Below are 16,073 nucleotides of genomic sequence, written 5' to 3'. Positions count from 1 at the left end.
ACTCCCTCCTCTATACCTTCCCTTACGGCGCGGTTCAGGTGTCCGCCGATGTGCGAGACAGATACTGCGCCATTTCCTTTCCACAAAAACCAATTTTGAACTTTTCAAAAGGTGGTCGAAATTATTCTGGAGCCCTCCACTACGGCACCTCTTTCCTCCTTTCTTCTTTCACTCCTTCCTTTGTCCCTTCCCTTAATGGCGATGTTCAAGTGTCCGTCGATATGCGAGACAGATCCTGTGCCATTTCCTTCCCCAAAACCAATTAGTAATAATTCATAATTTTTCAAACAACACACAAACACGACCCAAAGAAAAAAATAAAATTGCACGTCTCGCCTGAAAATTGTGGTGTGTAAAGGTGGGTCCGGCAGAGTGCCTGGGCACCATCTCCTTGCATGCGCTCAGCGGTGGCCCCTTGGAGAAGGAGAGCGCAGGACGTGGCATGCACAACGCGAGGAGCACGGCTATGCCGCACGCGACCAGCGTTGCCATCGACCCCATTGCCGGGGAACTCCCTGCACCAGACAACGGTGACACGTAATACACGCCAAGAGACAAAGCACTTCTGGTGGGTGTCGAAACGGACCCACTGCGCCGAGTCGCCGGTCTCGACACTAGAAGTGCTTTGTCAGGTGGCGCCCCCAGTCAGAGTGTCACGGGCCGGAACTTGCAGCGGGGGTCTGTTACTTTTGCCCGCGATGATATACGGGATTCGATTACGAAATGCGAGACAGACTACTGGCGTTTGCCTTGCCATTTTTAAAGCACGTTATCGACGGCGTCGTACTTTGGCCAGTGCGTTTCCGGAGTATTCCGGAGCCCTCCACTACGGCACCTCTTTCTTCCTTTCTTCTTTCACTCCCTCCTTATACCTTTCCTTACGGCGCGGTTCAGGTGTCCAAAGATGTATGAGACATACTGCGTCATTTCGTTTCCCCCCAAAAAACAATTATTTTTATTAGTATCAATGCGTTTCAGCACTGATGCCGAGAGGCGTGAGAAAGCCCCCAAAAAATATGACTGGTGGTTCAAGAGGATTTCGAGCTATATTTTTCTTGTTTCTTTTTATAGTCGCAATATAATCTATGTATTCATGGGTAAGGCTGGGCAATATTATCTAAGTTTTTATTTTGTCCGCACTACTTTCTGTATACATGGCTTTAGGCCCAATATACCTATAGTGACACGGGCCGAGACGCTTCATTTTGTCAATCCTTTTAGAGTCTCATGATACTCTTTGTAGACACGAGTGACACTGACGTCATAGCGGCCATCATGTGGGAGACCAGAAGGACGGCGAAAAAATGAGCGTTTTTCTAATCCGCTTATCGCCTTCTGCTCCATCATGGCGACCGTGACGTCACGCGCACGCGTGTCGACCGTGCACCGAATACCGAATGCAGCCTCAGGCCTGAATTCCGAGGTGCAAGCGAAAAGGCGGGGACGAGGGTTTTGTTGTCTAACAACTGAACGCACCGATCTGTTGCTGCTGTTACTACGTTGAGAAAGGCGCGCTTTTTTGCAATCAAGCCTGATTAGCCACACGCAGCGAATTCGGATTACTCCTTCATTTTCTGAGGACGCAGCCGCTGCTGCTTATGTCCTGATACAAGAAAGCTGGACGAATTTCGGTGTTGCAAGGTCCGCAGAACTTACCAGAGCACTGTTGATGATTCGCGCTGGTCGAAAGCAAGCGTGCCAGATTGCGGTAGTGAGGACACCCAGGCTGATTGGTAGCAAGATACCCTGAGGTGCAGCCAAAAAAAAACGATGTCTTCTTCTTTTTCTGTTCCCCTAAAGTTGCACGCAGCTAAAACAGCGGAATGCACCATGGCCATCGGTACCATGGGTGCTATACAGTAAGATATGTTCTCATGCTTTTATTATACCTCAAGACATGACAGGAATTTAATATGTGGGCACAGGTCCGCTGAATAAATGAATTCAGGAAGGAATAAAGCTGTTCACGCAGCAGGAAGGTGAAGAATAGCCAAGACGACAAATTTCGTGCAGGAACGTACCAAGAGGCAATTGAATATTCAACGAGGACTCCAGGAGAAAAAATGGAGGGGACACTTAAGCTGCGCCTTAAGGGTATGACGCGATAACTTCAATGAGTTAACGCCCGTATATGCGCAATTAGCCATCCTCAACTTTACATCCATAGGTCCGTGGGAGTCCTCATACCACTCCTTGGGCAGTGTGGTACAGCGGCTAAGAGATGCGCCACTGCCCTACGATGACAGGTGCTGCCACCGGTGGGTTTTGTGCGACCCCTGCAGGTTGCTCGTCCCGAGCTACCAATTATTAATTTAACTGTCACCTGCCACAGTGGGCAGGTTGTGATGACGTCACAAGGTCACACCACCTAGGTGGCCCTCCTGTCACCCAGGCGGGTGGCACCCAGCCAGCCAGCTCGTCAAGGCCAGGCCTGCGACCGCACAAACTGAGTGACAGACGACGGTTTTTCGGCTGAGTTCGTTTACTCTGGCTCAACAGGAATGCAGAAATAAAACAAGTTCGATTTGGGAGGAACAGTTACTCCTTCAAGAGAGTGCATTTAAGAGAGTATTCCAGACACTTTTCGCGGAGTGATTTACTCGATCCACCACCCTTACTCACGAGATAGCTGGAGTTCATTCACTCTGACTCAGCAAGAGTGCAGGCAGCTTTTTCTCACATAACCAGCTCGACCTGGGAGAAACAGTTGCTTCTTGAAGAGAGTGCACAGCACTGCCCCAGTTGGTGGGCTGGCATAGACCTCTCCCGGCCTACGTCAAGCGCACGTGCTTCTGGTCCGATGGACAAAACATGCGCCGTACCGAGGAGGCTCTCACAGTGAGAAGAAAGGCTGCGAGGCTTCTAATTGGGGAACAAAGTAACTGGTTCAGAGCCGAAAGTGAGCGATTTCGCCCATCGGGCCACGCATTCTTGACATCACACTGTTTGCACCAGGGAGAGGTTCTACTGCGCTGTTAACAGGAATCGTAATACTGTCGAAACAATTGGACGACCCTGTCGTGGAGGACGCTTCGGGCGTCGAAGCCGTAAATGAAGTCCAGGTGAGCGAACGGTCCGGACCCGACGCGCTCGTCCACGACTGTGCTGGACAGGCGGGTCCGGATCTGGTCGATGTCCCGCGGGGTGGACATCGTGTCTCCGTGGCCCCAAAATATGGCCACGGGAGCACGGATCTTCTCCAGGGTGTAGCAGGGAGGCAGAGCCTGCAAGAAGGAAGAGAGAAAGAGAGGTAATAAGCTGTTATTGTATAAAAGGAGACCGGAGCGGATTGTGGGTGGGGGGTCCTCATAGTCCTGTACTCCAGCAGCTTCCGCCGACGCAGTTTATTTTGCGAATGTCCGGACCCCGTAGAGTATCTGTTACGGGTCCAATTGGACTTATTTTTGGAAATGTGGCGGAGAGTTTTAAGGATGCTTCACTCCCGCCACCGATTGGCTCGGTAGTGCACTACCTCCGGGATGGGCCTTGTCTTTAGCGCGTCTTTACTATCCTGTCTTTCTATCCCATCTTTCAAGTATCCTACTATCTGCACGTGGTAGCGATTGTGGCTCGTCTTGAGCCAGTGAGCAGGCCTGTGCACTTTCCTTTTCTTTCTTCCTGGCAACAATCAATCAATCAATCAATCAATCCGCCGACGCATTGGCGGCGGCGACTATAGTCGGGTACAACTAAAGAAAGAAGCGGCTTTTCCGCGTCGAAGGACCTCCTTCCAGCCAATGCCATCGGCCGATACACATGGACCTGCTGGTGTGACAGTGCAGGGAGGGGACTATCCCGACTATGGAGGGAGGTAACTATCACCGTTCATTTGCCGCCGTTCATTTGTAGTGCAGCTGTGGTTGGTGCTCACCTGACCGTACCGCTTCTTGTTCTTGTAAGCACCGTAGTTGTACTTGCAGAATTTGCCGGTCCTGACGATCTGCGAAGAAATTTGAAAATAAAAGAAAACGAAAACTAGAACGCCGCTCATGATATAGAACTCATTGAGACGGAAAAGCTTGTGATTTTTTTTTTCAGAGAACACGTCACGCGGGTAACTCAGCGGCTTCCTTAAGAAAAATTGCGATTCGATATTCGTTAGTGTTGTATACGGTACGCGCTGTCAACAGTCAAATGTTTTCGGAATATCGAGGTAATGTTTTCGGGGCCTCAGCTGCGGTGCACCCGAGGCTTACCGCCTGTAATATGTGCGACCGACATGACACAGTTTGAAGACATAAGGACTAGGTGTGCGGCAATTAGACTTTTCAGCTCGTCCGACGTACTGTAATCCTTTGGCTACATTAATAGACAAGTGTACCATATACATGAGGTAAAAAATAACCGTGCCTAATTGTGCAGCATAGACAAAAAAATACGTTTTTTGAATGCATGATAATTTCTACAAGCATGTATGCAATGAGCAAGTGTTTTTTTGCACTCTTAACTATACCGAAACACAATCGAACCAATCGAGATGAGACATTCGCGTGAAAACTTAAAGGCGGCGCAATGTTGTGGTGTTCACTCGGCGACAAAAGTTGCACCGTGTCTTTAACTGCGTTGAACGAAACCACGGGCATCTCATGCTTTGATATGTGGCAATTTTTAGTATTTACACATCATCATCATCATCATCCTGACTACGCCCACTGCAGAGCAAAGGCCTCTCCCATGTCTCTTCAGTTAACCCCGTCCTTTGCCAGCTGCGGCCACTGTATGCACACAAAGTTCTTAATCTCATCTGCCTTGAAATTACACTAAACAATAAATGATAGTAAGGGTGCTTCTTTGGGCTCTTCTACTGCGTTAGCAGTATAACCTTCGTGTCTTCAAGATCTGCTGTCGTGGGCGGAGGACAGAGCTTAGGAGTGCGGGAGGTAAATGCGAGAGAAAGAGGAGAAAAGGAGAGGAGGAGGCGTGCTACAACGGAGGCACTAGCGGCAGCAAGAGGAATTAGAAACATTTAGCACAGCGTGGTCCGCTAGCGTAATCCGCTTCCGCACCCCGCCGGTGGGCACGCGCTGATTGGTCCCGATGTGGCAGGCGTGTGCGCTGGATGGATGGATAAAGCTGAACCCTTTGAATCGGAACAGGAACGTGGCGCCATCTGGCGGCCTCAAGGCGAACTCCGCATGCGTTGTGCCTCCCCACGAAGGCAGATCACAGTAGCGGATTTCGGATCACGCTATGCCGTAACTCTCCATTAGCACTCGCGTCAGAGGCGCCGCCTTCCGAGCAAACGGAGCAGCGACGCAATTATGTAAGACGAATATATTTTGAATTTGATAAGCAGAAAAAAATGTTTACTGCTGACATTGTACATCGACATTGTACTGCTGACTTTCCGCATCGCATTGTATGATCACCTGTAAGTTTCCTTGTTTTTCTTTTTGCCTGCGGGTTCGATTTGCCCCCAACAAAAGTAACGCCAGCTCTTGCCTGAGCAAAGTGCAGAAGGTTCTTCCACGACGTTCCGGCCGGAATCTGGTGCAGGTAGACGTGGAATCTGCTCTGCAACGGAAAAGATACACATGCACTCGAAGGTCCTAATCACGTGGTTCCAGTCGTGCAGGTATTCCGCAAAGCAGTCTATAGTCGAGTGACGCTGCCTATTGCGAGCGTTACTGCTCGAAGAGCACCCCAAAACGGCGCTTGCTGGGAGAAATTTGGATCGCACAGTTTCTGCTGTTAAATTATTCCCAAATGCATTGCTCTTTCTAGCTTCGCCTGCTCTGAGACATCAATTTAACCAGACATCATCATCATAATCTCGACTGCGTCCTCAGCAGGGCAAATGCCTCTCCCATGTCTCTCAAATTAACCCTGTCCTTTGCCATCTGCGCCCACCCTATGCATGCAAACGGCTTAACCTCATCCGCCCACCTAACTTTCTGACGCCGGCTTCGATACGCTTGCCTTCTCATGGAATCCACTCCGTTACCGTTAAGGACCAACAGTTATCTCGCCCTCGCAATACATGCCCTGCCCAAGCCCATTTCTTCCTCTTGATATTGACTAGGATGTCATTAACGCGCGTTTGTTCCCTCACCCACTCTGGCCGCTTCCGGTCTCTTAACGTTACACCTATCATTTTTCTTTCCTTGGCTCGCTGCGTTGTCCTTAACTTGAGCTGAACCCTTTTCGTTAGCCTCTACGTTTCTGCCCCGTAGGTGAGTACCTGTACTGTACAGCTGTTGGTTGATTTCACGCGCATTTACCCGTTATGCGGATTTGCTTGAGGCAGACTGTTTACAAACAGCGTGCTTATCGCTACAGATGCTGTTGAGGCAAAGGCGTGTAGGGGGCAACAACCCGCTCGACGCTGATTATTTCCATCGATTTTGAAGCTAAAAGCTTCACTACGCTAGGTGAAGCAGTCGTTGGGTAGGCCGGAAATGACTTTGAATGACCTTCAGCCCAACCGCGTTAGCCGTGTATGACCATATGTTGTACAGTTATGGTGTCGAACCGTTGATCCCTGACCTTGATCTATCACCTTTAGTTGACCTTTGACATTGGCTGACCTTGAGGTTGACCTTTGACATTAAGAACATCCGATGGGATGATGTGAAGCCACGTGATGACATCCGAAGCGGGTGTCGCAACACCATGTGATACCACAACATAGCCACGTGGTCGTGTGGGTATATTTCGGTTTCGGTGACTGTTAGCTCCCTTCATAAGTTTGTCAAACGGGCTCCTCATTTCATTTAACTTACCTGCTAATAGCTTAACGAGGGTCTCGGTTCTGGCAGTCTTGATGCCATAGGTAGCTTAAGAGGGCTCTCGCACAGTTTCCGCTCTCGTCGTTAGATGACGTTCCACGTCACACTCGCGGTATTACAGGACGTGCTACGTCCGCCGCTATGGTCGAGGGTGGCGCTGGTGAACACTCTCAAGGTTCGCTTACACCCAATGAACATAAATACCCACGAGAGCAGCAGATTGGACAGCCGTCGCCGTAGCTCAGTTGGTAAGAGCACCGGACGCGATATTCGGATACCACCGGCGGCATGGTTGTTTTTCTGCTGCTTTATAAGTAATTTTCTTTAAGCGATTTATTAATCTAAGTACTATAATATCCCATTGATAAGCACAACACATAAAAAGAATATTCCCTATGCACCTTGGTTTCGGTGACTGTTGGCTATATATATGTATATGTATATGTATATATATATATATATATATATATATATATATATATATATATATATATATATATATATATATATATATATATATATATATGTATATATATATATATATGTATATATATATATATATATATATATGTATATATGTATATGTATATATATATATATATATATATATATATATATATATATATATATATATATATATATATATATATATAGAGAGAGAGAGAGAGAGAGAGAGAGAGAGAGAGAACGGCGAGCGTGTAGCGGAGCTGCCATGGACAAGCCTCAGGTGCTCAGCAAGCGTGCTTGCTTTTCGCTGAATTCCAGGGTTAGCCAAGTTAAACCACTGCCAATATTTTGCGCAACGGCATGTTGGCGTCAAAAGGGCTCGTACCCGTAATGGTTGCGCTTCAAAGAGTGTGGAATATTATAAAGAATAATTTTCAGATCAGTGAACACACTCTTCATTGTATATCGCCTCGTGTATTGTTCTACCTCACAACAACAACAAATCTGTCTCAGCTTTGTCACCGAATCGAATACGAATAGTAGAGCTGAAAAAAATCGAATCGAATACTAACTGAATAGTGAAACGGATCGAATCGAATACCATTCGCTACTTGCACGAATATTCGCTGGCGCACGCGCAGACGCGCACGACTCACCAAGTTTGCCATGGCAGAGGGTCCGAAAGAAGCGTTCGAGATGGCGTAGCAAAAGGACACAGTTTCTTCGGAGCGGCAGAGCCCATCGCCCAGCCTCTGCCAGAGGGGTCCCTGCTCGCCGAATTCGCCCATCTTCAACAGCATCTTGCGCAGCTGCGCTCGAAGGAAAACACGGGGTGAAGAGGACCAAGTTCTGTGCAGAACCCCCTGCGAAGCTCTGCGCAAAAGCGGTTAACAAAAGGGCGCCCATTTTCCAGGGAGAAGTTTCGGGCTCTTTGCTGAGTCTTCCCGGCGACCCCTTACCGGATGCACACACGCACAATCGTGCATAGCACTCGCAACGCCTAATATGTAGTCCGCATAGGCGTGCACAGATCTTTCCATACGCAAGAGTGGAGGGGGGGGGGGGGGGGCAACGTTCATGGTAGTGCCCTTTCATGTCGTCTGAGTTGCAGGAAAGAGTACGGTACAAAATTTGCCCCCACCCTCCCAACTCCTCATGTCTGTCTTGGGGGGGGGGGGCAACTGAACCCAGACAGGTAATGTTGAACATTTTTTCATATAGTTGCCTGTTGAAAGGGTGCCGCTTTATGTGAGGTGCATTACACCTTCACATGCTATAAATAACGGCCGGAATTAACTGTATAAGCTAAAAAAACTCATAAGGAATAATAATAATAATTGGTTTTTGGGGAAACGAAATGGCGCAGTACCTGTCTCACACCTCGGCGGACACCTGAACCGCGCCGTAAGGGAAGGGATAAAGGAGTAAGTCAGAGAAGAAAGGAAGAATCTGGGGATCTTTAACGTCCACTGACATCCCCATAAAATTAATAATAATAATAATAATAATTGGTTTTTGGGGAAAGGAAATGGCGCAGTATCTGTCTCATATATCGTTGGAAACCTGAACCGCGCCGTAAGGGAAGGGATAAGGAAGGGAGTGAAAGAAGAAAGGAAGAAGGAGGTGCCGTAGTGGAGGGCTCCGGTATAATTTCGACCACCTGGGGATATTTAACGTGCGCCGACATCGCACAACACACGGGCGCTTTAGCGTTTCGCTCCCATGGAAACGCAGCCGCCGCGGTCGGGTTCGAACCCGGGTGCTCCGGATCAGTAGCCGAGCGCTCTAACCACTGAGACACCGCGGCGGGTAGGAACCCCTGGTCGGAATTCGTTTCAAGCCCACCGCAGCGGCGTCTCTTACCTCTGGCTTCTGAGAGAGGGCTAGGAGCTGCTCCTTTCCGTAAAGAATTACGTTGGCTGGGGCGGTCACCGGAGCCAGCGCCACGAACAGGGCCACCTGCGTACGGGTAAACGTCCGCAATAGTGAACAGGTCGGTACGTTAATTTCTGCAAAAGGACACCAGTTTCGCCTTAAGGGTACGACGCGACAGCGTAGTGGGCTAGGCTTTCCATTCTGAGCAGTTTGACACCTTTGAACGCATTTTTTTGATTTTTAAATTCTTTCAATTCAATAATTGATTAATAACACACTATAATTTTTTTAATTAGCATTATCAAGCATTGGATTTTCATTCTGAGCATTTTGACAGCTTTGAACCCACCTTTTTCAATTCTGTCGTTTTTCATTTCTTCAATTAATCAATTACAATGACTTCATAAACTCGACATTGCCTATCACACACCAGTCAATCATCAGTCACCGGTACCTCAATTTACTATACGATTTATTTATACGCCGCCCCCGATTATAGGTCGCCGGTTCAAATCCCTGCCGCGAGCTAGGCTCTAATGTCACTAATAATTAAGGTTATGGTGTGTGCGCGTGCGCGCGCATCCCAGGCGCACACATACGCGCACACAATGTTCGCACCGTGTCACGAGTCACATGTCAGGCGTCACATGTGACGGCGGTCGCCATTTCCGCTTCCGCAGACCCGTCTAATGCTAACGCATTAATGAATTGGGGTCGAAGCGTGACCTTGTCGTTGAGCCGCCGCGGTGGCTGAGTGGTTATGGCGCTCGACTGCCGGCCCGAAAGACGCGGGTTCGATCCCGGCCGCGGCGGTCGAATTTCGATGGAGGCGAAATTCTAGAGGCCCGTGTACTGCGCCATGTCAGTGCACGTAAAAGAACCCCAGGTGGTCGAAATTTCCGGAGCCCTTCACTACGGCGTCCCTCATAGCCTGAGTCGCTTTGGGACGTTAAACCCCCATAAACCATAAACCAAACCGTGACCTTGTCGTTGTACTCGGGTGCCGACGACAGCAGGCCGAACATGACGAGCGTCCCTTGGGAGTGGCCGACGTAGCCGATCCTGGACAGTCCCGTCTCCTCGAGGACGTGATCGATCATGGCCGGCAGATCGTACTCGATCATCTCCTGGAACCTGCGTCCACCGCGCAGGCACACGCGAAAGCCTTACCGTCGCGGACGAGCAGCTCAAGCGAGAACGCTCGTCAACAACCGACGTGCTCATTCGCAAGCATCATCAATGTGAGAAAAGGAAAGAGATAAGATAACGCCCGTGTGCTGTGCGATGTCAGTGCACGTTAAAGATCCCCAGGTGGTCGAAATTATCCCGGAGCCCTCCACTACGGCACCTCTCTCTTCATTTCTTCTTTCACTCCCTCCTTTACCCTTCCCTTACGGCGCGGTTCAGGTGTCCAACGATATATGAGACAGATACTGCGCCATTTACTTTCCCCCAAAAAACCAATTAATATTATCATAAGATAACAAGAACATTGTAACTAGCTCTGAAAAGAAAATGTACCAATTCAAGTAATAATAATAATAATAATAATAATAATAATAATAATTGGTTTTGGGGGAAAGGAAATGGCGCAGTATCTGTCTCATATATCGTTGGACACCTGAACCACACCGTAAGGGAAGGGATATAGGAGAAAGTGAAAGAAGAAAGGAAGAGAGGTGACGTAGTGGAGGGCTACGGAATAATTTCAACCACCTGGGGATCTTTAACATGCACTGACATCGCACAGCACACGGGCGCCTTAGCGTTTTTCCTCCATAAAAACGCAGCGGCCGCGGTCGGGTTCGGGCCCGGGAACTCCGGATCAGTAGCCGAGCGCTCTAACCACTGAGCCACCGCGGCGGGTACCAATCACAGGATAAATTTTAAACGAAGTGAACATCTCGGTGCACATGCGTTAGGGTGTTTGAAGCATTTCTAGCATAATGAGACATGCAGGCTCAATTGCACAGCAATGCGTATCCTGCTAAACTAAGAAACGTATTGCTATACGATAATTTCTGTCTTTAGAACAAGTGACGGGGAATTATGTCGTAAGAGTACACAGGGACACTTAATTACGTTATGGCTTGGCAAGGCGATATGATCCGAAGCTGTTGACGCCTATGCCGGAAGTGAATGGCGAAGATTGTGAGTCCCAGGTTAATATTCCAGATCTCTTCTCGTACGCCACCTGGCACGGTTGACAAGTGGAGGCTTCACACAGACGAATCTGGTCTGGTGACGTCCCGTCCTTCCAGCCAATGGGATTTCCCCGGTCTGGTAACGTCACTGATGACGCTACTGCCCGCCAGCCAATCAGGATTGTTCTTCTGGACTGTCGCCGCCGGCTTCTTGCTACAGTGAGGCTACTATGCTATGATACAGACTCTGTCGTTTCTGTCGAGTATGCGTTGATATTTCTATGTCACCGTTCAAGCATACGAAGAAGCTGGAGAGAAACCATGGAGAAAGTGACGATGGATACCGCGTTAATGGCCGCGCAGCCTTTTAGAGTCGCGGCCTTACGAGAAGTCCCAGAAACGGGCGTCCTTATCGGCGCTCAAGTTGAGGTGTCCGCGGGAGAGCGTGCACCCGCGTAGGTTTCCCAGCCACACGTCGTAGCCGGCGTCGGCAAGCACGAATCCTGCAAGGAGACATGCACCAGGGCACATTATTATCCATGTACCCCGCCAAATTCTCTCATGGACAAACGTGTTACGAGATACATCTGTACAGGGTTGTCGTCGTCGTCATCATCATCATCATCACAGCTACGTCCACTGCAGGACAACAGCTTCACCCAATTGGTCTCTGTAGTCGGACACAACTCAAGAACGAAGCGGGTTCTCCCCGTCAAAGGACCCCCTTCCAGCTAATGGCGTCGGCCGATTCTCATGACCCTGCTAGCCTTAAAATTGGTTTTGAGGAAAGGCAATGACGCAGTAACTTCCTCACATATCTCGGTGGACACCTGAACCGCGCCGTAAGGGAAGGGATAGAGGAGGGAGTGAAAGAAGAAACGAAGAAAGAGGTGCCGTAGTGGAGGGCTTCGGAATAATTTAGACCACCTGGGGATCTTTCACGTCCACCGACATTGCACAGCACACTGGCGCCTTAGCGTTTCGCCACCATCGAAACGCGGCCGCCGCGGTCGGTTTCGAACCCGGGTACTCCGGATGAATAGCCGAGCGCCCCAACCACTGAGCCACCGCGGCGGATGAAGACAATGCTGGGAGGGGACTATTCCCGACCATGGAGAGAGGGGATAGTCCCCTTCCAGCATTGTCTTCACCCGCTCAGTGGTTAGGACGCTCGGCTGAAGGGAGGGGTTATTCCCTTTCGTTTGGGGTTATAACGAAAGGAAAGTTGCACCAACTGTCACACCCAGACCGGGCACCTGAACGAACCAAGGAATAATAATAACAATAAGGCTTGAAAGAGGAGACAACCAGGAAGGCCGGGGCGCGGACATTGTTGCGTATGTGCCACTTTTTACCGGGTAACACACGTCAGCGTTGGAGGAGCGCAATTACTGGGGAAATGAACGTAGTATAATCCAATCCACCACAGCGCTCTTCTGTGGTGTCTCTTTCTTCGTTCTTTCGTACATTTTCGCGCTTTACCACCTACAGTGAACTATTACCAACTAGCCCAGCTACCCTTCCTTCTTCAGAGCAAAATCAGTCTCAGTGATGGTGCGACCAAGATAACGCGTCCCATTATTCCTTCAGGTGTGTGCTGGAGTGGACAAGTGCCTCACCGAGGCTCTGGTCTGCGAAGTTCCCCACCCAGTTGACCGCTGACCCGAGGAGCCCATGCATTGCGAGTACGGCGGGTTTTCTGGAGCCGTCACACTCCTGGGCGGCAGTGTCCCCTATTGATGATCTGCCACCTGGTATCCTGTTCATGGTGAGTACGTAGCCGTCGGCTGCGACCACCTGGTGAGTCTCGACGGGGTAGCCCCGTGCCTCGATAAGCTGCACCTGTGCGCGCGTGAGGACAGTCATCATCATCACCATCGCCAGTCGAGATAAGTCCACTCCAGAACAGTGTCCTCTACGATTTACGCTTTTCGCGTCAACGTCCAAAAGTGAATTTTCTTGCTCCGTCACTCCGTTCGAATGCTGCTACTATGACATTGGTATGTCTCTTTTTCTTTGGTGTTCCCCCTGTCACTGTTCGACGTATTACACGTCCTGGTAAAATTCACCTTTTTTCTCTTACCTTCACATTCAGTATCGTGAGTCTTGTAGACTATGCAGTATTTTCTTTAGGAGACACTTGAATATCCACCTCCATGTTGCATGTGTATAGTGAGGTACATCTCAATAACGAAGCGACGAGTGACCCTCAAAGGAGGTCCTTTAGCTAATGGCTTCTACCTCTTGTCATCATGTCGCAATTAATGAGTGGTTAATCCCCTGTCACGCTACCATGACAAGGAAATACCTTAGCGTGATCAGGGATTAATCCTGGAGTAATCACTACGTCATAAAAATCGGTTGATTTGCCATTGCCTGGAGAACCTCCTTCGAAGGGTATTTGCCGCTTCGTTTTAAATTGTGTCGGAGCATAGCACACGTCGAGGTCGTGAGTTTGGTCTATACGGATGACGTGTAGCCTCTACGACTGTATTGTAGATAAGACAGATCAGACAGGACCACTTCTCAACTCAGCGGCCCTCCGGTAACTACTTCTTACAGGGCAGCAGCGTGGCTTGAGACGTGGCCCAGCAGCGGATGTATACTAGGAAGCGCCGGTAAAATTCGCTGCGCATAGCCGAGCTCGAAATAATGCTACCTCATCACCACTAATTCCCACTACGAGTGCCTTATCAGTGAAGCCTCAGGCTTATAGCACAGTCGGGATTGGCAAGGATTAACAAGGAATGGTTATATCGAATAATCAGCTCAGCGGAGCAGCATATTCCAAAGGCAGGGGTTGGGATAGAGGTATAAGGAACAGTTCCCGCGATGCCTACCATTTCCCGCGTTTTTCGGAGCGACAAAGCGTGGCCTATGAGATTCAACCCAAGCGCCACACATTGAGGATCGTAAGCCGTGTTCTTGACTACCCATGTCCTGATACACAGCCGTACCACCCACTACAGATTAAGGGTGTTTTCAGTCAATCACAGCGCCATCATATGTCGTGTCATCCTTTTTCAGGTAAATTTTGAGTAATTTTCGTTTACAATTAGGATTCGGCGCAGTATGTCGCGGGTCGACGATGTCCTGGGTAACACACGGAGACTTCCGTTCTCTTGGGAAATTCCCACGCCATCAGTGATGACACGGTGATCAGTACTGAATCCTATGCCCGCTGATAAAATATTCCCCGTTGAGACACGCATCCCTCTATCATAACGGTCATGTTTATACCTTGTTAAGAAGAGAAAGTAACTCGCGTACTCACAATGTCCCTGTCGGCGTCGGCGTCCCTGGGCAGCATGCGAGCATGTACCTGCCCTGTCCGCCAGTGGAGGAACGTGCCAATCGCCAGCAACAGGAGGAAGAAATATCTGCGCAGGTGCACCCCGAAAATTTCCCCACGATAGTATAGTTAAGCACGCAATGCAGCATGCACAACACCGACGTTGGACTGAACCACTAAGCTAGCACGCCAAAAAGTTTTTATAACAAATAACAGATCTGACGCTGTGTTTACTGTTGGCACGTCACAATAATTACTTATGCGTCAACGGGCATAGTTGGGAAGGTCTCCCTCAGGGGAACAGCTGTCTCCCATTTATGATTTCCTTGGGAGCTACAAGAGATATAACCAGTGTGACTACTCTGATTTTCTGTAATCGCCCAATTTCTAAGCAAAGCGCCAGTCTTTGGCTGTGCGATTACGATGGGGATGACTTTTACCTGCATGGGGGCAAATGTACTAGGTGCATACGCGCATGCATGCATATGTGCAAGGGGCAAAAGTGCACAGGTACAAGGTACAGTGTGCAAAAATTGCAAGGTGCGCAGATGCAAAGGTTTAAGTTGCAAAGGTGAAACAAAGGTGCATCACTGTTTTACATCGCACATGACGCCATTGTTATCAAAAAGGAGTTACTCATGTAGCCGCCCTGTAAAGATGGAGGTCGCTGCATATGGATATGACAGGTTGCTAGTCTTGACAAGTATGGCGATATTCCGCGGGTATGCGGTGAACTGGAGTTTTAGCTTAGAAGATACGGATGCAGTGTCGAGTGTTGACTATCTCGCTCTCACCGCACTTTCCGCCTCACACCATGGCATTGAATCAGTTATTTAAAGAGTACGTTATTGAAGTAATCGTCATCGGGGTAGGGGACGTGCGGTGAGGTGTGTCGCCCTAGTCGGTTGCGAGCTACTGTGAACAGCGATTTTTGAAAATTATTTCTAAATTATACTGTGTACGCAGAGCATTCAAATTTGACTCGAATACCCATAAAGACCACCTCTACAGGTCTGTTGCACTAGAATATGCCCATCGAAATCATTTCAAGGTCCCTTTAATACACTGCGACGGCATTTAGAGGCTATGGTGGACCTGTGACCGGAGTGAGTCGGCACCTTTAATACACTGCGACGGCATTTAGAGGCTATGGTGGTCTTGTGACCGGAGTGAGTCGGCACCTTTAATACACTGCGACGGCATTTAGAGGCTAGGGTGGACTTGCGACCGGAGTGAGTCGGCACCTTTAATACACTGCGACGGCATTTAGAGGCTATGGTGGACTTGTGACCGGGGTGAGTCGGCACCTTTAATACACTGTGACGGTATTTAGAGGCTATGGTGGTCTTGTGACCGGAGTGAGTCGGCACCTTTAATACACTGCGACGGCATTTAGAGGCTATGGTGGACTTGCGACCGGAGTGAGTCGGCACCTTTAATACACTGCGACGGCATTTAGAGGCTAGGGTGGACTTGCGACCGGAGTGAGTAGGCAACTTTAATACACTGCGACGGCATTTAGAGGCTATGGTGGACTTTTGAGTGGAGTGAGTCGGCACCTTTAATACACTGTGACGGCATTTAGAG

General features: G+C 49.2%; 1 protein-coding gene across 1 annotated transcript; it reads right to left on the bottom strand.

Annotated features, from left to right (window-relative positions):
* Window positions 1-2,493: 2,493 nt before the first annotated feature.
* Window positions 2,494-14,665, bottom strand: LOC144109548 (gastric triacylglycerol lipase-like). Its single transcript, XM_077642372.1, has 9 exons — window positions 14,469-14,665; window positions 12,814-13,036; window positions 11,580-11,697; window positions 10,034-10,184; window positions 9,039-9,134; window positions 7,832-7,984; window positions 5,443-5,514; window positions 3,872-3,940; window positions 2,494-3,224 (listed from the first exon to the last, which is right to left on the bottom strand). Exons 1-9 carry the CDS (start codon window positions 14,502-14,504, stop codon window positions 2,976-2,978), a joined length of 1,167 nt encoding a protein of 388 aa, XP_077498498.1. The 5' UTR covers window positions 14,505-14,665; the 3' UTR covers window positions 2,494-2,975.
* Between the last annotated feature and the right edge of the window lie 1,408 nt (window positions 14,666-16,073).

The sequence above is a fragment of the Amblyomma americanum genome, chromosome 11, assembly GCF_052857255.1.
Source record: "Amblyomma americanum isolate KBUSLIRL-KWMA chromosome 11, ASM5285725v1, whole genome shotgun sequence".
Lineage (NCBI taxonomy): Eukaryota > Metazoa > Arthropoda > Arachnida > Ixodida > Ixodidae > Amblyomma > Amblyomma americanum.
This window is presented reverse-complemented; position numbering and strand designations above follow the sequence as displayed.